A 20,155-nucleotide genomic window follows, 5' to 3' on the forward strand; every position below is an offset into this window, starting at 1 on the left:
TTCTTTTTCCCCTTTCCCCAGGAGATTTGATGCTCTGCCACCCCACTCCCCCCCAGCCGATGAGTTTTTCACACCTCCTGGCTGGCCCCGCGCAGCTGCTGCGCAGACGCGGGGAGTCCCTCCGGCTCTCAGGCCGCGCGTGTGCAGCCTCTCCGCTCATTTCCTCTGAAAGCAGCGGCTGCCGGACTCGAAAGGTCCCTCTTGCTCCCACCACTCTTTCCTAATACAGACCTTAATTAACACTGAAGGCAGCTACCACTTTTGAGTAGGACAGTGCAGATCCTCAGGATATAAGCCAAACGTCGCAGAGATTTATAAACTTGTCAGCATGGCCAGGGTACTCAGAAAAGGAGCCAAAACCTTCAGTTTAAAAATCTTCTACACCATCATAAATTTCAACTTTATCTGCAAGCTCTTCTCACTGTGAAAGTTCACTAGTTATGTTATTTCACTTCTACTAAGTACCATGTCCTAATATGGACATTTTTGCAGCATTCAGCTGAATTCTGAAGATATACAACATACCCCTGTAGTCTTTTTTCCCGTTAAAAACAATCTATTAACTCAAAGTCTCATGAAAGCCCAAATCATAATATCTGGTCTCTGTTCCTAGCAAAGGGCTCAGCAATCCCTCTCCCCATCTCACCTACACACAGTGCCACGATTACCCAAGGCACTGCAGCAGGAGCATGGGACATCAGTGCAAATCTCTGTTCTTTTTTGGGATGCACGCATATTTTTCAGATTTCCTAAAAGAAGAGATTATTTGGTTTTGGCCAAGCATCTGAAACCACTCACAGGCCACACACAAGTTACCGAGTAAGCAGACGACATCCTCTTCTCAAACCCTTATGGACACAAACAGATTTTGAAAACATGTACTTCAACCACCTCAGCAAATTATTTCCCCGGTGCGTTGGTGCAGGAAGCCCACTGCCTGCCCTCCCTCCTCCTCTTCACCCCCCATTCACTGCTTACTGCAAGGAGGACATTAGTGCTGGACTGAACCTGCTCCAGTTCTTTTATATAGATTTAGACCGTATAATTTGATCATGACCACAGACAGTTTTATTGCCCTGATTTATATGGAGACTTTCAGGGGTTATTTTTTTTCTTTCTTTCTTTCCATTTTTTTTTTGGTAAGAAAGCGAGATTCATAGAAGTCCTTTTCCTGCTCCAGCCCGAGGACAAGCTGTGGGATTTCTGGTGCTTCCCACAAGGGCTGCGGCAGGCCTGGATGCCACTCTCCCTCTCCCCTTGCTGTGGTCTCAGAGGGGATGCACACACCGCAGGAGCTGGCTGAACCTTCTCCTCAAGCACAAACCCTCCCTGTAGCCCTCACTGCGTCACAGCACTTGGCTTCTCCTGCCTGAGAGGATATGGTCCAAGTGACATCTGGGGCAATGGATGTTGCCGCTCCTCTTACCCACTGGTGAGATACCCCAATGGAAACCTCTGTGTATCTTCCTCTCTTACCCACTAACCCTTCAGAAAATCTCCCAGGAAAGTCAGCAAAAGGCTTGTTTGACCAAGCCATCACTTCTACAATCCAAACAGCAGGAAATGAAAATCCAGGCAGGTCTGCCATGGAACTAAGGGAGATGTGTCTGTTGGGCCAGCATGTTCCTACCAACCATCTGCATTCCCAGGCCACAATGAACCTGGGATCTGTATTAGTATTCTCTGGCAGGCATCTGGCAGATATTAAATACCAGCCTCCCCGGAGAACTTGTTACCTCCTCATGCTTGACTGGGTGAATATAAGTGAGAGCCGTGCTTGTATCTGCTACCTGAAGAGGCTAGATGAAGCCTATCTGAAACATGCCAAGACCCTGTATCTGTCATTATCATACCAATTTCCTGAATGAAAATCCTGTCTGTCTTTCATTTAATCTGTCTTCTGTCTCATTACGTGACCAGAACATGTTATACTAACTACAAAGACAGGTCAGTATGTGACTCAGAACCTAATTTCTGTTACTTACCTAGAGGATTACTGCCTGGATGAGCATCATGTTTTGGAATAACAATAACAAAGTCCACCAATAGTCCTGCCCTGTCACTGGCATTTGGAGAGCTAAATTTGCACTGGTCAATGGGCTTAGAGAAAAGGCTCATCAGAAATCCAGTTGTCTCAGCTTAGTAACCTCATCTTCACAATAAACATGGACTTTTTCTAGCTTCTGTATCTTTTGTCTTTTTCTGCATAGTTCCTTCTTATGCTTCTATGAGCATGTAATTCTTCTGCTCAAATATTTTATGACTTTTCCCTTTGCCACCAAGTTGTCCTCTTGAACATCCAACAAAATGGTGTCCTTTGGATCAAATCCTGCTTCTGGACAACAATTGGTCAAAGGCCTTTTCTATACAACACAGCCTTCCTCCTGCACCTCTGGTCCAGGCTACCTCCGTTGTTCTGTAAATCACCTTATTCAAGTAAAGACTTTTGACCATAATCTACCGTGGTTTCCATAAAGGACTCTAAACTTCTGTCTACCACTCTAAGACTACTGGCACCTTGTGTCTTACCCCATCTAGTAATAATTTTGCAAAATTTTGAAGCAGAAATCATGTCCTTCCTAGTTATGGGCTCACACAACACTGATCAAATACTGCTCACTTAGGAGCCTAATTTAAGAGCATAACAATTGCCTTGAAAAAAGTATTTCAAAATTACATGCAGAACTGTTACAAGAAAACTCACAAGCAACATGAGTCACCACCCACCACCCACTTCACGTGCACTCAGAGGCAGATCAGAAATGCTGGGGTTGCACATCTGCACCCTCTATCATCATTTGGAGAAATATCATCCCTCCTTTGAGGTACCTACAACCATGGAATTCAAGGGCCAATCCCCTCTTCTGTTCTCAGGCCTTAGTCGGCTGACACAGCTTTCAAATTCTCACCGTGCCTAAGCATGGCTTGGGCCACCAGCCCTGTACCTCACAAAACACAAGGTTAAGTGAACCAAATTCAGGAGGACATTTCTATTCTGCCCTCAGGACTTAACTACTGGAAGGTTTTCAAGTTGGAAAAGAATAGTTTTTCATTTGGGTCACAGAAGGGAAGAATAAACTAACCATCTTCACCAGAGGCATTACAGAGATGGGCAGTGAGGAAAGGCCCTTTGGGCTGATACTTAGAGAAGCTCATTTCTATCCTCGCTCAAGTGCTACAGAGGTTAAAGACCTGCTACAACCTGCCATAAAAGGCAAAAACCACATTAATAGGAAATGTGTTCCCCTCCCCCATTCCAAATGTATTTTTTATGAGTAAACATTTCTGTATTAAGACTTATTGTCTTCAAAGATCTCTTTTATGTCCCAAAGGTAACCATTTAAGTGATCTTATAAGAGCCGTTACTTATCTTTACAATGGGCAATGCACATGAACTCGGTGTCTGAGACTTTCATTTTGCTATATATTTTTTAGTAACTATGTATAAATCCAGCCTGATTCAAGTGTCAGTGACTCTATGTGGCCAAAAGATAGCCTTGGATCTTATTTCAGCAGCTAAGACATCGTTTCAAGTGGAATTAAAAGAAGCACGAAAATTTGAAAAACTCTTTTTTTCCTCCCAACTCTTTTAGCTTGCTTACAGAAGTGATGCAGCGTGCACAGAGCTCAGAAAAAGAGATGCAAATGTTTTTCACACATTCAGCCATCTCATATCTATTTTAAGAGTCACTGCCCCAGCATTTGAAATACAGGACCCTGCAGTAAAGATGTTTTAAGGACGTCTTTGTAACAGCACATGAAGGTTCCTCTGGAGTTTTCCAAAGGGAAAAAATTGCACCAAACAACAGTATTGCCAGCTCCTCTGCAGCTGATTATAGTATTAGAGCGTGCACGTGCACAGCAGGATAATGGGAAGGAAAGCTGAAACTAAGTTTTTTCTCTGAAGCTGTCATCTCACGTCAGTGATCTTCTCCATCCATCACCTGGCCCCCAGAACAACACCTTTCCTAAGAGTCTAATTACAAGGGACCTTGTTAAAACCACTGACTATTGCCTGGGTCAAGGCGAAGCCCTGAAGATATGCATGGTTTCTGAAAATTCATCCAGGTCTGTCCAAAACTCTGTCTGGGTACTTAAACCTCAGCAAACCATTTGATGAACCTCACCCATAGATTATGTATGTAGGAAACCCTCTTAAACCAGAAAAATTCATTTACTTTTGTTTCAGTACAAAAGAAGTAGACATTTATTAACAGCATGATGTTCTCCAACTGAGTTTTCCAGGTAAGATTGCATGAAAAACTTTCTTACTCCAGAGCACAGAGTGACCCCTTGGAATACACTCAATCTCTATGTATCCCCAAATGGTCTCTCCACTATAGATATTGAAAATATCTTCACTATAAGAACTTAACCTTATCATCCCTAACTCTGCAAATCTGTTTTATTGGCCCCCTTTGACAGCAGCAGGTTGACACCTCAGACATATGAACAAGGTCACCCTTGTAACACAGTGCCCAGGGGCAGCAGCACCTTCTTGCAGGCAGTGGGGAGGGGGAACAGCAACCTCTATGAGGTCTGACCTATTAAGTGTTTCAGTATGACCAATGCCATAAACATGCTAACCAGATGCTGATGAATGGGCCTGGAGGCCCAAAGTACAATGCAAGTTCATTATATAAATGGGGGAGGGAAGGGAAGTCAAGCAGCTTTCCCAAAATCATGAAGGAAGTTTGGGGCTGGATCAGGAACTGAAACTAATTTTCTCCAGGTTCAATTTTGTGCCCTCACCACAGGGAGCCACCAAAAAATTGAGTATCTTCACACAAGCAGCCTCTGGGAGTCGGGTCAGCTTCCCACAACACATAATAATTCCTCTCATTAAAATGAGAAGTGCAAACCAATGCCTTGAGTCCTCACCTTTGTGTTTCTTGGTTTTACTTTAAAGTGTGGTTGTAAATGCCTCAGAAAGAGCATCACCAGCTCTACCTGCAAGCTGATATGAACAAGATTTAGCTTAACCTCAAGCCTCAAGAAGACACTTGCATGCATTCACACAGGACAGATATTCACATCAACCAGCATGCAGAAGAGGATGCTGCTCAGTTCCCCCTATCACTGCTGGTTCACTCCACAAAGAACAGCCATAAACCAAGGTGACCCCCAGATAGTAAAACAGAGCAAATAAAGATAATATTTCGCCCTCACAATCAGACCAAAAAATTTCACTTGGGGAAAATCTAAACATTTCCCAACACTTTGGACCCAGGGTCAGGAATGCTGAGCCCTTACCACTTTCTCTAGGCTCAGAGCAACTAGTTAGGTGCAGAATTATCTCTGTTTTCTTTAAATGATTAAACTGTTGAAGCAGTGTACACAGGGCCAGGGGCTTACAGGAAGATACCTCCTCTATTGGATAGTTGTCAGGAATGCTCAGACACTGATGTTTTATATCAATACAACTGAAGTAATCAAAACATCTACTTTAACTGTTTACTTAAGGACGCATCTGCTGCAATCTGTTTTTTTTTGTTGTGTTTTATTTTGTTGTTTTGTTTTGTTTTTTTAAAATCTGTCAGAGTCAGAAGCCAATCCACGTAAGAGAAGAGAACAACTTTCTGGCCAAAATGGCACCATTCAATCCCTGCGAATGTTGCTGTATTTTAAAAATCAGATATTAATAGCAGTAAATATAAATATTTTGCATGCAATGCTCTTGTTCTTATTTACAATTTACTAACAGTTGGAAGCATTTTCAATAGAATACAGTTTTTAAAATGTCTGGGATTTCAGGAGAAGCAAAGAGGTATAAAAAGAAAAGGAGAAAAGCCCCACAGAGCTCTCTAACAAACTGTCGAAAAGGCAGAATTAATTTCAGACAAATTTGTGTGAAATCTTTTTCATTTGTGTTTGTGTGGGATCACACTCAGTGTTTTTTTAATTTAATTTAATTTTGGACTCAGTCAGCCTATGTCCCCAAACTTTTGCTCAGTCCTTTCCACCAAGGTTTGACTGATTTCAACCCCATGTCACCATGGGAATCACAGAATACCCAGTATAGGTCACTTCCAAACACAACTAAATTCACAAGTTTAACATAATCCTAAACCAGTTAGCATGAAGAGATTGTATCTATTCCATTCTTCCAAGAGCTAAATGGACAATCTTGGCTGAGGTTTATTCTCTGTCATTAACATTAAGACCAGAGAACTCGCCCTGCCAAACACAGAACCCACATAAAATTCATGGGATATTGATTTATTTCAGAATTTAAGGTTTCTGCAAGTTATGTCCCACTTGGTTCTGGAAAAAATTGTAGCCCCCTAATTATGAGCACACTGTGCTAGATACTGGACAAAGGCACTGCCAAAAATTAGTTTAAATTCAGTAAAATCCTATTAGTGATACTGAACATTTTCATACCCTTATTCAACCAATAGGAATGATACTGACTGCTGCAATGGGATGTTCTCAAAGGCACTGTGTGATGCATAGACAATTTGTGTTCAACTCTTCTGAAGGGAAAGAAACAACTAATCTGTTGGCAGACAGCATGAGAATTTGAGTCATTTGACCATGACATGGCATATCATTGAGAGAGGAAGAACTTGCTAGTGGATATGGCAATGCAAGGGACCTGGGCTAAGTCCTCTGTACCACCATGGATGTCCCATATACACCACTTATGAACTTCAAAGTCACAGAGAACTAGTTCTTGATGTCTCTCTGAAACAGCTGAACCCATTACACCCACTTTAGACTTGGAAAATCCTGTGCCCCCTGTCTGTAGAATGGGAGCAATGATATCTCCCTGTTTTACTTGGATGTCCATGTGTGGAGAGAAGGTCAAGAGGCTGAAATATTCAGGCACTATTGAGGCTAGCCAAGGTAAGAGAACCCCTCACAGGACCTGTGCTCCCAGAAATGAGACAGCACAACTCATGTTCTCTAATAAAAAAAAAAAAAAAAAAAAAAAAAAGTACAGCAGAATGGGCTGTCTTCTCTCAGGCTTCTGCATCTTGCTCATCACCACATGAAATCATGAAAACAGACCACCTGGTTTCATGAGGGGCAGCTTCAGGAGGAGATGAGCAATGCCTAGTTCTCCTTTCACTCTGAGGTGTATGGATGTCTTCTCAAGGCCATGCAGAAATTCTGTCAGAAGTGCTGGGAATACAAGACCCATTTCTTGGTGTTGGTATTGGATACACAGCATTTCTAAGATCATTTTTCTCTGCCACTCGTTTGACCCTGGGAGCAGTCCCACTGTTCCGCATAGACAGCCGTGGAATGGCTCTGCCAAACCCTATCAATTATTTAGCGTCAAAAGGAAGACTTAATCTGTGTGATAAAAGAATGGATTTTATCTAAGACTTGTTCCCCTTAAAGTGATTTACACAACTGCCCTCTCTAGTTGCCTCCCTTAACATAACTATTTACTTTTGCATTAATAGCCCTCCTCCACTTGGGTTATTTTTAGGAGCCTTTTGTAGCCTTTAGAATTTACTATTTTTCTCCTTGTCTTTTTAGTGGGAATTTTAAATTGCCCATCTCTCTGAATGGGCTGTTAAAACACTAGTTTTGCCAATGCTGGTGTAAAGATGGAGCAACTCTGGGAAGCAGCTCCCCCAGCTGTGTTGACACTTGGGTGTCGAGTTTGCCTCTGACTTGAGAAGCTGCAGGGTGAGATTTCAGTTCAGAGCTGGCAATCAGGGCTCTCAGACTGCTTATCAGTCTATGGACTGATGAACGTGAATGAAGGGCTTTAAAGCATTAATCTAGTCCCACCTTGGTTTTTTGCTCTAACCCCACTCTGCAATTTTGGCCACCAAGTGAGGAAGACTGGTATTTATCCACCTAACATTACCCACCCCAAAGCAGGCATGAAGCCCTCAAGGAAACAAAGCTGGCATCTCCACAACGTGATTTACTCCACCCTAACGCAAAGGGATCCCAAACTAGACACCTAACATTTAGGCAGCCAACCTCAGACAAAACAAGTCCCATTCCTGGTCCCCCATGATTATGGCAGGCTCAAATGCCACAGTTAATGAACGATGTTGGGAGAATTAATTTGCAAAACCTCTTTAAATTCTCAGATGCTCAGGCAAAAAGCTGCCAAAGATACTAAAAAGTCAAACTATGGAGACATATTTGCAGCACGGAGGAGACAGTCCAGGAAAGCATCATGATAAATATAATCCATTATCACCACTGGATTTTCTTACTTGACTATAAATGGCCAACCCACAATTAGGTAAGTTTAGCATCAGTTAAAAAGGTTATATTTAGGTAGGCTCTGAGAGGCACTTTAGTGAAGCCTAAACTGGATCCACAGAAAAGAAGATACATCAGTACTTGCCAAAATAAGCTTTTGGAGCTTACGAAATAATAGAAAAGTAGAAGCTATTATAATTACAACTGTTATTAATGATAATAATAACACACTCACAAAATACAAAGGTCTTTCAGGTGGCACTTAATGGTTGGGATCACCAGTGCCAGAACCAGCTTGTGAAGAATACTTTTTTTCATTTTAAACCCATAAAAGCTTTTCAAGTTGGCATGCAACCCTGCAACATGGTTAGGGATGAGATAAAATTACTTTGTCTTTAAAGTATGTTGGCATCCTTAATGGGCTAAAATTGTAGGAACTTTTGATATCACAGTTTGGGGGAGCTGTGCACAATCAGTGAATCATAGAATCATTCACGTTGGAAGAGACCCTTAAGATCACTGAGTCCAACTGTGAAGTTGTTGCATCATCAAATGCTTTGGTAATACAGACTCTAACACCATCTGTAAGGGCTACATAATGTGAAACAAAACGTCTGGAGACATTAATGGTTACCCACTCTGAGGCTGCACCTTCGCCCACAGGGCTGGCTACCTCACAGAGAAACCGAGTATAGGGGCTTGGGAAGGAGGTTTCCCCCATGAGGAAAAAAACCCACAAGCGGCCTAGAAGTCAGACTCCGATCACTTGATTAAGCAAAGCAGTGTTACCTGACAAAGATGTATTGCTGATTATTTTAAAGAGGAGACTAGAGACACTCAAGCACTGCAAACCATGGATAGAGGAGAAAAGACAGGCAGAAGAGATGTGCTTTTGTGGCACCGTTTGTAGAAATCTTAACTACTAAAATTCTGTCATATGTAGCTGAAGAAAAAAACCTGCTGCTCCTAAAGTGCTCTCCATCATGTCTGCACACCAGATACTGCTATTGAACATAAAAATGGTGCAGCACAGCTTTAACTTCATCTACTGCTACACGGATCCTTCTAAACTATCCCAAAAAACAGTTGTCAGGCAACCAGCATGATTGAAAGCTGGCAGCTAGTCACAGGCCTTGATATCCTGCAACTGAGGAACAGCCTCAGCATTGCACCAGTCTGAGCATCTGAGACCTCCAGCTGCCCAAAGGAACAAGAGTGGGTACACAAGAGAGACCTGTAAGCAATCTGGTCAGCCAGAAGGGGTATGGTAGCAGAGAAATCCTCTTTAAGACCCAAGGTGGGGGCCACTGAGCTACACATGATAGACACATGATACAGACAGTGGCTGTCAGGAGAATTTCATAGTCTAAATTACCGCATTTCCCCATCATAAAGTTTTAACCACTTATCCCCTTCCATCCTAGAGCCAAAGCAGGCTTTTCTGTTAACTGCATATCTCAACGTTTTAAGTTGTATACAGCAAAGCAATACAGGGCAGGGAAGTTAAGAATGTGCTTGTACTGGTTATATTCCTTTTCCTGGAAAACGTGAACAACTAAATGAGAAACATTATTTGGAGAACATCCCTGCCCCTCCAGGGTGGACAGAGGAGATGACTTCATTGGGGCTGTTCTCCTAATTTGTCTGAGTCTCAGGCCACAAAACCTATATATTTTTTCAGTGTGCTGAGGTCTGCTGGGATGCTGGCATTTCCTCCTCCTCATTTACATGGTCTTCCCATAATCCAGCACTGAGACAAGCTGAACTGCACAAGGACTCCCTGCCAACGCCACTCCAGGCTTGCTTACAGAAGACCTCTGGAGAGCGATGGGAGGTGCTCTCTGCCCTTCTCCTCTGCCTATGAAAGGGCTGAGTGTGCTACTTCTGCAGCACTGAGCATTCCTGCCAGCCCATAAATCAAGTGACCAAACTCCATCCCAATGTCTGATCCACTGCAGAAAAGCCCCACACTCTGCCCTTACAGCACACACAGGGCAAAGAGCTGTATTTCATCAACTGAAGACTTAATATCATAGGAGAGTCTTTGCCTCCATGAAAAAAAGTATAGCCAGAGTCTTACTGGTTCTGCAGCTTGGTTTCCCCATGTTTACACCAAATGACTTGTTGAACTTCATTATATACAAAGTATTTCCATAGATCAGAGGCAGGGAGACCTGTGAAGCTAACATAAAATAAATTACCACCCCGTGATAAATGGTTCTATTAGCAATCCAGATTGTTAAACTCAGATACAACAGGATGAAGGGAGCACTGCCCCATTCATTCTCCCTCCGGCAGATACTGAGTTGTAAATAGGTTATTTTGTGTGTAAATAACACATTAAAACTCAGCATTAGCCGTGTCTTTTGATAGAGAGGAAATTGTTCCAAATAAATAATCTCGGACAGGAATGTAAAATAAGCCAGATTTAATAGTGCATGCCTGCTGCAGCCGTGTTAAACATGACTAAAATGATAAACCCCAGAATATACTAATAGTAAACTATGCTCTGACATCAAAGTAATGAGGCTATATTTTTACCCAGCTTTAGAAATGCTAAAATTAGTCTTGACAGAGCCAGACATCAGAAAAATGTTTCAAACATAAACACCATCAATTTGGGAACTTGGTGTTTGTGTCATACGGAGGGTAGGGTGGAGAGGGAAAGGTGCATTCTGGGCCTTGTTAAAGTCAGGCAGTTAGCATTTAGGAGAATTTGTATTTAATTTTTATTACAAGATGAGAAACCCATCTTCCTAAATATCTCTGCCTTTGAAAGAGTGGCTCATTTAAATTTCTCCTCCAGCCACGCGCCTGGGCTCCCTCGTGCGTGCAGATACAGAGGATGTTGCAGTGCTAGACTGGAGGACACAACCCAGGCTCATGCACATGGTGCTCTTCTCTGTGGTCTCCTACCCTATGCAACAACATGCATTTTTGCATTCAGCGTAAGCGTTTTCTAAATATGAAGTGTTATGTGTTACCCTTCCAGAAGTGGGGCACCAAAAGTGAGAGGCTTTTCTGCAGATTTGGCTTGTCTATAGCTCCTACACACTGTCATTAAAACCGGTTTCCACCTCTGTCAGACATATACATGTGCACTTACTGAAACAGAAGAGAGGAGCTTTGATTCCTTGGTCAGCATGATTTATGGAAAAACAGAAAATTAGGAGAGACTTCCCTGATGTCATTTTTTGTGAGGCCAATTTCTGAACATCTGATCAATGAGTTACTATAAAAAACTGTCACAGAAGATCTCTAAACTGGCAGCTTCAATAGACTAAAAATACGAGACACAAATTGTTAGTACAAAAGGACTCCTCTCCACTGACAGCATTAACAATAACTGATCTCTTTTCCTACAACCATAACTTAATTTGTTCAAGGCTGGAAACATTTGGGACAAATACACAAAGCAAGGGAACTAGAAATAGAGAACGGACACACTACTACCTTATAATAATATAGCCTAACTAATAATATAATAAAATAGCTTTTCTTCAGTTATTTAACTAATATCCAGTTTATTGCTTCAATTACCTTAATTATAAATAAAACCTTATGAATCTATTCATTTCTACAAGGGAAAAAGAAAACCTTATGATCTGAGAAACATGCTATGTTGGCATTCCATCTGTGTGACTCAGTAGAATAAAGGAGAAGAAATGTGTTGCAAATTACATTTGTTTGGCTCTGGAGAGCAGCTTGGTGATCTGCAGCACTAGCTGAGCCTTGCTGCCACTTTCTCACATGCTAGTACAAAGAGTAAAACCTTTACAATAAATAAAATCAAGAGTTTGTCTTGGATGAGAATAAAAACTTGTTCGTATGGCCCCAAAGCAGGGTGGGGAGCTCAGAGGCCCTCCCTTTAAAGCTGCTCTCTTCCTCAGACTGAATATCATAATTAATCACCATGCTTCATTTGCTTTCTTCTGTAAGAATATGAGCATAAATATGTATATTTCTGGCCTGTTATGAGTAATTACATTGGTTTAGCGAATCAAATATGTTGTATTACCATGAATACCACATAAGTACAGTCTCATCACGACCCAGCCTTTTTGTTATCATCTGCTAAATCACACCTTGCAGTTAACTGATGTTAGAAGATGACTTTGTATTAATTCTTCTACTTACAAGCACACACATCATGCTGCTCCCTTTCAGGAGCATGTACTATTGCTAGTCAGAATTCAAAGGAAAGCCCTCTGAACCACAAGAGCACGTGCATCACCTGCAGAGTCCTGGGGCCAGTGTCCGATCACACGCTGCTTCATTGCTAGCCATTTTAGGTCATTTATGAACACTTTTCTTCACAGCATGACATAGATTTCGCTCTTTACATCTCATTACACAATGCTTTCATCACAATTCTCCTGACATCTTCAAACAATCCTCCACTTACTTCTCCACTTCCTCTTAATAAAAGGAGAAATATTGAGCCCGTAAATCATTCCAAGAGCAAGAGCACACTGCTAAAGGGACCTATAATACTGGATGGTTAAAAACCAATCAGGTCTCCAGGGGTGCCAAACGGGCCGATGGACACCACCTTGGGAGCACCCTCATTTCCATCACATCTCTGGAAATGTGGTGACTGCTTCCTTTGTGGAGGCACTCCCATGGCAAGTGCCAAGTAGGGAGAAGGTGTTTATTCATAACAGCACATCTGTGGATTTTGAATTTTAGCACATGAATTTGTTGCCGCCAATCAGTCCTTTGGATCTGCCAGTCACTGAGATGGTGCCTCAAGCGGGCTGTTTTGGTGGTTCCTATAACCTATGCTTCTTCAATAGGGAACAAAATCTGTTGGGGGAGGGCAAACTTCTGCATGTTTCTATCTCTTCCTTCCCCCTATTTCTGCTGCCTGACAAACCTTCCTTTCCGACACTTTGTGCAATGCTTACGAGGAGCATTCACCCATTCAGCAGCATAAAACAGTGTTTTCCTCCAAACAGCCCTGTGTAAAAGATTTTCTAGTTCTTTTTAAGAAAAACTTTCCTTTGGCTAACAAATGTCAACAAAATTTATCAAACACATGAACTAATCTAATAGATTGTAATCTAGCAGCTGCTACCTTATTCTGCACATCTGAATTTTCCCAGGTCAATGTGGAAATGAAAACTGAGTAACAGGGGTGTTGTAAAGGAAGGATAGATAAAGCAGATTTAAGTACTATGGGCTGGGTACTATCTTCAAAACTCAGCCAACACAAAACACAAACTCTCCAGCCAAACTGTGTAAGAAACAGAGGAGCAGTGCTGCTCTCTTGGGGTAACGAGAAACCACCCTGCAGTGAAGAAAGGGGAGGGGAAGGGTTCATTTTGAGGTAGACTCTGGATAGCACTGAGGTATATTTTAAAAAGGAAAAAAAAAAGATGCCTGCAAAGTTTACACAGCTGGGATGTCTTGTCACATCTGAGCCAGTGCAGCTCCTTCTAAATTTGTCTCCTTATGCCCTGTCCAGAAAGGACACCCAGTCCCAGTCCCCAGCAAGGGCAGTGTGGTGCCTCCCCAGCGGGCACAGCCTTGCCCACAGCTGGAGCACCATGAAGGGCCCTGGCACCAATCTGGAGATCCATGAGCACATGTGTGCTAGTGAGGGATGTGTGTTCTGGGGCCCTATTTTCCTTGCCATAGCAGGTGAGAGGAGGTGGGAGCAAGGGGCCTGCACATCCCCCTGCACACCAGTGCTACACCCACCAGACGTGACCACGTGCCTGCAGGTGTCCACAAGAGCTTCCCAGTTGACTTCAACAACAGCAGGACCAAAATCTCGCCAAAATTACTGACAGAAAAATAAATCAGGACCTGAGCTATTTCTGACATTAACAGGAACGGCGCAAGTAGAGAGGTTTCTTTGTGAACCTTCTTGCATTGAGGCCGGACAATCCCAAATTCCTCCCTAACCATGTGATCCCAGCAGCAATGACTGAAGGTGGTGCAGTCTGTTTATCTCATTAGCAGGGTTACAGCCAGCACACGACACCCTTCCCTGACCATGGTAACAGGGTGCTTCCCAGCTCCAGCCAGCCTTGCCAGCCACCCTTTAACTCCTCCGGCAGCGGAGCGGCAGGCACTGTGCTGCTTACACTAGGAGCACCGGTCAGCTGGTAGCAAGCAGTGATGGGATGCCTCAACTCTCTGATAGCCACCTCTCACCACCCATCCTTCTCCTTCACCCCAGCCCAGTTTGCTGCCAGCGGCGGTGACTCATCGCGGTGCAGTGACGTTTGGACACCACGCGGTGACACAGCTTCCCGCTCCTGTGACCTCCGACGGCCAAGAACCCCAATAAACTCAGCATGTTCACAGGAGGACAGATGCCACCGTACTTATTAAATTCTTACAGTCTAATGAAAAACACCCCTGCTGCTTTCAAATTGTGGAAAACATAAAGTACCTCCTTGCGCCACTGCTGCTCCTGCAGCTGCTAAAGGAATGGGTTTCTTCCCCGTCTCTGTATAGCCATTCCCCTCCAGAACTGCACCTTTCCCTTCTTTTTTCCCAGCAGCAGTTGAAGCAGAAGTTTCCATCTTAGACGTGCATCTTCCAGCTCAGCAACCCTACAGGACATAAAACAAAACCAGATTCTGGTCACCACTCACAAAACAGGAAAAATCAGCTCCATGAGGAAGCAGCCGATGGTTCAGCAGGGCTCAAAAGTAAATGGCGAGCAACAAATATTTCCTGGGTTTCTAACCCTAGTGGTACAGCCAGTTCAGCAGTCACAGGCAAAAAGGGCACAACCCTGCAAAGGGATGGGTATTCTCACATCCCGCTGGATTCAGGCAGTTGAAGACATAAGAGGATCAGGATCATAATACATTTTTTCCCCTCTTAAACTTGGGCCACATATTAAAGCTTACAGGTCCAAATGGATTTCCGGGATTAAAGGACAAGTGAGACACAAAAATTTAGCATGTGTAAAACCAATTTGTCCATCCTATACATGACCTAGCCCACCACAACAGAAAACTGAGTCAACTAAGATCTTCCAATAAAAATAGAGATAAAAATACATTTAAAGTGTTTTTTTTTTTTTTTCCTTTTCCCCACTTGGTGCTTATTCTGTGTGCTGGTTCTGAACCAGTCAGTGCTCTGACCAGAACACTTCAACAGTGCTTACAGATAAGCCACAGAAGGTCTGCCAGATCCCATCCAACCCTCACTGATGAGGACTAACATCCACTGATTCCTCTCTCTCCCAAGCAAGTTCTTCTATCCTGACCAGTCACATCTGAAAATCAGCTACAGCTTTACCACCATTACAAATGGTGAATTAAGTGCTAGTGAAAGTTCCATGAAAAATAACAGCTCCTGAACTTTTTGTTAGCTTGATCATTTGTTCTGCATGACTCAAACTTAACTGGTCTCCCAAAAGCAAACACAGGTACCCCAAATTTACTGTAAAATGGGGCTTCTCTTAAACAACAAGGCATGCTTAATTTCTGACTGCAAATACTTTTGTTCGCCTCGTTTTAACTTGTTTTATTTCAAATGTCTCCACGTGACTTCTGTTTTCACAGAACCCACACAGTTACCTGGTAGTACAGGCCTCAGGCTGGTCTTGGGAAAACCCACTGCTAATTCTTCCTTTCCTTTCTAATTTTAATGCAGATCTGCAATTTTTCACATGCAAATTTTCAGATGCAAATTTTTCAACTCCTGAGATACTCTGGAGCACACTGGCTGTTTAGCTTACTGGAATTAATGGGATCAGCCAAAAAATGTCTGGGAAACCAGAAAATTTTTTTTTGTATGCGTGCAGGTAGTTCTACTGTCATTGTGCCAGCTCAAACTTCCCTCCCTTCACTCTGATGGATTAACTGACTGCTGAACATCTTGGATTAAAAAGTTAACTCTCCTAAAACTGTAAAGCACATAAAGATTTCAGGAACTCCCATGTGTGATCTGTAGCTTTTACCCTTTAGTTATTCATGACCCTGGCATAAGCACTTCATTTTGTGACTTTTTTTTTTTTTTTTTTTAACCTTCTTGTTATTTTGCTGGATTTCAAGCAGTTTTTATGCTGTAACTTCAGGACAGACAAGCAGGAAAGTGAAGACCCTCTTTCCCAGCTACATGATGAGCCCCATGGCTCAGGGCAGCCTGCATGTGGCTCCGTGCTCACAGACTCCCTCGCACCAGCCATTGGAGACCGTCTGCATTGCACCACTGTTCAAGACAGGCTGTCCTAAACCACTTTCTCTTCTGTGCTACTTTAAAACTTTCCTACCACTATAGAGCCACCCTTGCTGGCACCCCAGAGGACCCAGCATGTGGTGGATCTCATCCTCCAGCATTGTCACCACTGCCCGGGCTCCAGCAGGATGGCAGCCCACCGAGCGGCTGTGTGCTGCAGCCTGGGCAGCTTATTCTGGGAGCCTTCAGACACGGCTCGCATTAATGGGACAACTAAATGATGGATCTGTGGTCACGATTTGCAGCTGTAAAACGGCGAAGCTTGCATTGGAAATGACAGGACCCACAATTACAGGCTTTACTGATGACACAAGGCTCCAGTGAATACCGAGGTGGCCCCTCGGGGTCCTGCCCCGGCATGTGCTGGGCTTGATGGCAAACATGGGATGGGTTCCTGGGGGCCAGAACTTCACAGCAGTTTAATCCAGAAATCAGCTTGGGTTACAGACCATGTATGAAATAAATACACTCAAACTGGAGGAGTATTTGACCTAGGTCTGACAGCCTGGGCTTCTGTTCGTTAAGCAAATAAACTTCAGAGGCTATATTACTAGCCCCCCACCTGTTTCTTCTTAGTCCCTCCTTTCAAGGCTTTGCACTTTTGTTTGAAACCAGACGCTCGCCCTCACACCCCTCCCAGCCTCCTCCCTCCTTGGTTACCCTGACCCTTGGGGCAGCCTCATGCTTGAGGGAGCTTCTTGGGGGTCTGCAGGGAGCAGAGCACTGCAGACAGGGAGGACAAGGAAGAAAATAGTAATAGAAATGGTTCTCCTGTGAAACATGCAGGTTAGAGCCATGTTTTTTTCCAGAGAACTACACCTGAAGGGAGATCTCTAAATCCCTGCCACAGACACCTCAGTAGGGACCCAGTTTTTCAGATGTGTCATTTATCCGACTGGAATTAGACAAGGGATCAGGCCCATATTTGAAAATCTGGCCTTCGTAGCTGTATGCTCTCTTTTCAGATGAATTACGAATTAAAAAAAAAAAAATAAATCAAGTGTTTCTAATAAATGGTTGTATTAAACAGGTAAATCCTTCTCAAATACTGGATTAAAGGAAGAAAAAAAAAAAAAAAAAGAAAACAACTACTCTAATCTTACAGGATTTAGGGTAATAAATTTATAATTATTTTCACTTCATAAAGGTGCTTGGGGAAGAGCAGGCTGGATGCGAGGCTCCAAGTTTTTTCCCCAAGTCAGCAGTGACCAAAAGTCATTCTCCTTCCACAGCCACCCACAGCCAGAGCTGACCATCCCAGCCCAGGTGGACATAAGTATCCTCTCTGGCCGGATCCTGCCCTGCTCAGCACCTCTGCCCACAGACCAGAATAGAAACCAGGGACCAACGGAGCACCAACACTGATATCATACCTCAATGCCTGAGGTTTCATGAACAATGGCTGAGAGTCGGTGACCAGCAGACTCCTCTGTTGTGCTTTGGTGCAGTGCCTGACCAGGACACAGCACTGTGTTCTGGAGATTTAGGTTCCCATCTTGGCTCTGCTAAGTCTCCTCTGTGTCCCTGGGCAAAAAGCTTAACCTCTCTCTCAGCCAGTTTCCACAGCCATAAAATAGGAAATAGTACTTTGCCCTATTTACAAAGTGCTTTGAGATCCTCAGAGGCACAAGGCTATGGAAGTATTTTTATTACCAGTATAAGAAGATATATTGATGGAGGCAGTCAATCCACACCATCCAGGAGCACAACATTCATTTTTTAAGCAATACATAGTTTGCTTTCTGTTCAATGCTAAACTTTTTCCTCTGCTCTGTGCCACACAGAATTTATAAATTCAATGACAGATTAATCTTAGCAGCGAGCCATTTGGCATGAAAAAGGGTTTCACAGGGAGCCTGCTTTTTCCTGTAAAGAGCATGCATTTAGGAGTGACTATACGGAGAAAGACCCCGTGCACTTATTCAAGCACAAGTCTCTGCCCTCCGTCATTACTCAGAATTAGAAACCCAGAATGGATTACTCAGATTGTTCCTAAGGTTTGTAGCTTTCTCTGCAGGAGGAGGGTTGGGTAATTGATTTTGACACTAATACCAGCACTATTCATATGCCCTGTAATATAATTCTACAGACACTAAAAAGGCAGCCATCTGAGATCTGAACAAGGAAAGTGCTATATGATTTGCCCTAGACAACCCCAGCTATTTTAACAGCTGCGTTGTATATTAAAAGGAAGAAATCCCAGCAGAATTAAAAACAACAAAGTCACATTTGCCTTTGAGGAAAAACAAGAAGCTGTAAACTTTCCTAATAAAACAATCCCTCCCGCTAAGTGCTCAAGGAATGCTTGAAAGTGCTCTCCCAAAATGCCCGTCTCTTTTGGAGGGCATCAGCCTGAGCAGGACTGCCAGCAAACTTGGGAATAAACAGATACTCATCAGCCATACCCCCCGCACACCCTTTTTTTGAAAAGGCACTATTTCCTTCTTCGGGATTTTTCTTTCACCAGGAAACCCCCTTCTCTTCCCCTAGACAGAGCAGAAAACATAGATTTCTGCCCCCCCAAGCTTTTCTGTGTAACATAAATCACCAATTTTGGCCACCTCTCCTCAAAGACTGAGTAGCAGTGCAGGAGTGAGCCTCTCTGGCAGAGGGCAAGCGCCGCCGGTGATGTTGTGACACAGGTCCAACCCTCTGGAAGCCACCACAGCTGCTGAATGCCACCTTCGTGCCCGGCAGCCCCATGAGGCAGCAGAAAGGGTTTTCCAAAGGAGGCTTCCAGCAGCCATGGTGATTTTGTGAATATTTTGGGCTTTCTCAGACCAAAGTTTATCTTCTCCTTCGTTTTAAGCCCATCCCTACCTGATGTCCTGACGCACAGCCCCAGTGGTGCCAGAGAGGGGCCATCGCTGCCAAGGGGACAGAAGGGGGGGGTGTTGGCTGTTGACACTCACACCACCTCCACCACAGCACAGCCGGGATGAAGCCCTGCTGCTGCTGGCTCCTGGTGTGACCAACAGGAGCTGGCACAACTGAGGGCAGCCTTCACACAGCTCTCACCAGGTTTGTCCTCATGCATCCACAGGGAGATATTTTATCTGTTCTGTCACATCACCCCCCATGAAGGTACAATACCACATTTGATAAGCTTTTCCTGGAGTGTTGTCTTAGTTAAACAAAGAGATACTCCCACCATCTAATCTTCTGCAGTGGACTGTGTCATACAGCTAAAGCCTTCAGAATACATGATCTGCTTATGAAATTCAGTGTGAGCCAACTGTTTTGAACACTGGCTTAATACAGTGGCTGCTGTGATCCTTTTCAGTCTCCCAGGGTTTGAGCCAAATTATGTTCTCAATTACATGGAAGTAGCAGCAGTTAACCCGGTGAAGTCACAGGCTCTATACCACTGCAAAACTTGACCCCTCTATTTTCTTTTATATCAGCAACAGCTTCAAATTACTAAAGAAAGTTTTTTCTGTACACATGCTGCTACTAAATGTTGGGACTATCCAAACATGCTGTCTGTTGATGAATGATCTACAAGTGTTTACAGAATATCAATCTCAGGTAAAAGCTGCATAAATATCAATCCAGAACTAATCACTTTTGGGGTCTTCCTAACACAAGGTTTCCCATCTTCAAATTTCTTAGGAATGGTCTGCTTGGGCCAATCCTACAGGGTTGATTACACATGGAAATTAGAGCTGTACACTGGGGTGTACATGTGTAGAGCAGTAGCTGCCTGTCTGGAGGACTGCTGCCCCTTCCAAGCATGAAAAGGCATCTGTAGTGGGTCCCTACCAGCTTCTGG

At 43.5% G+C, this 20,155-nt stretch overlaps 1 protein-coding gene across 2 annotated transcripts in view; it reads right to left on the reverse strand.

Annotated features, from left to right (window-relative positions):
- The window catches only part of GLI2 (GLI family zinc finger 2), a 197,346-nt gene that overhangs the window by 131,524 nt on the left and 45,667 nt on the right, over nucleotides 1–20,155 (reverse strand). For both annotated transcript variants that reach the window (XM_033003404.2, XM_033003403.2), the window contains exon 2: nucleotides 14,582–14,744. In XM_033003404.2, coding sequence (XP_032859295.1) covers nucleotides 14,582–14,714 — 133 coding nt within the window. In that variant the 5' untranslated portion in view covers nucleotides 14,715–14,744. The remainder of the gene's footprint in view (nucleotides 1–14,581; nucleotides 14,745–20,155) is intronic.

The sequence above is a fragment of the Tyto alba genome, unplaced genomic scaffold (genome assembly GCF_018691265.1).
Source record: "Tyto alba isolate M040663 unplaced genomic scaffold, T.alba_DEE_v4.0 Super-Scaffold_7, whole genome shotgun sequence".
In the NCBI taxonomy this organism is placed as follows: Eukaryota; Metazoa; Chordata; class Aves; order Strigiformes; family Tytonidae; genus Tyto; species Tyto alba.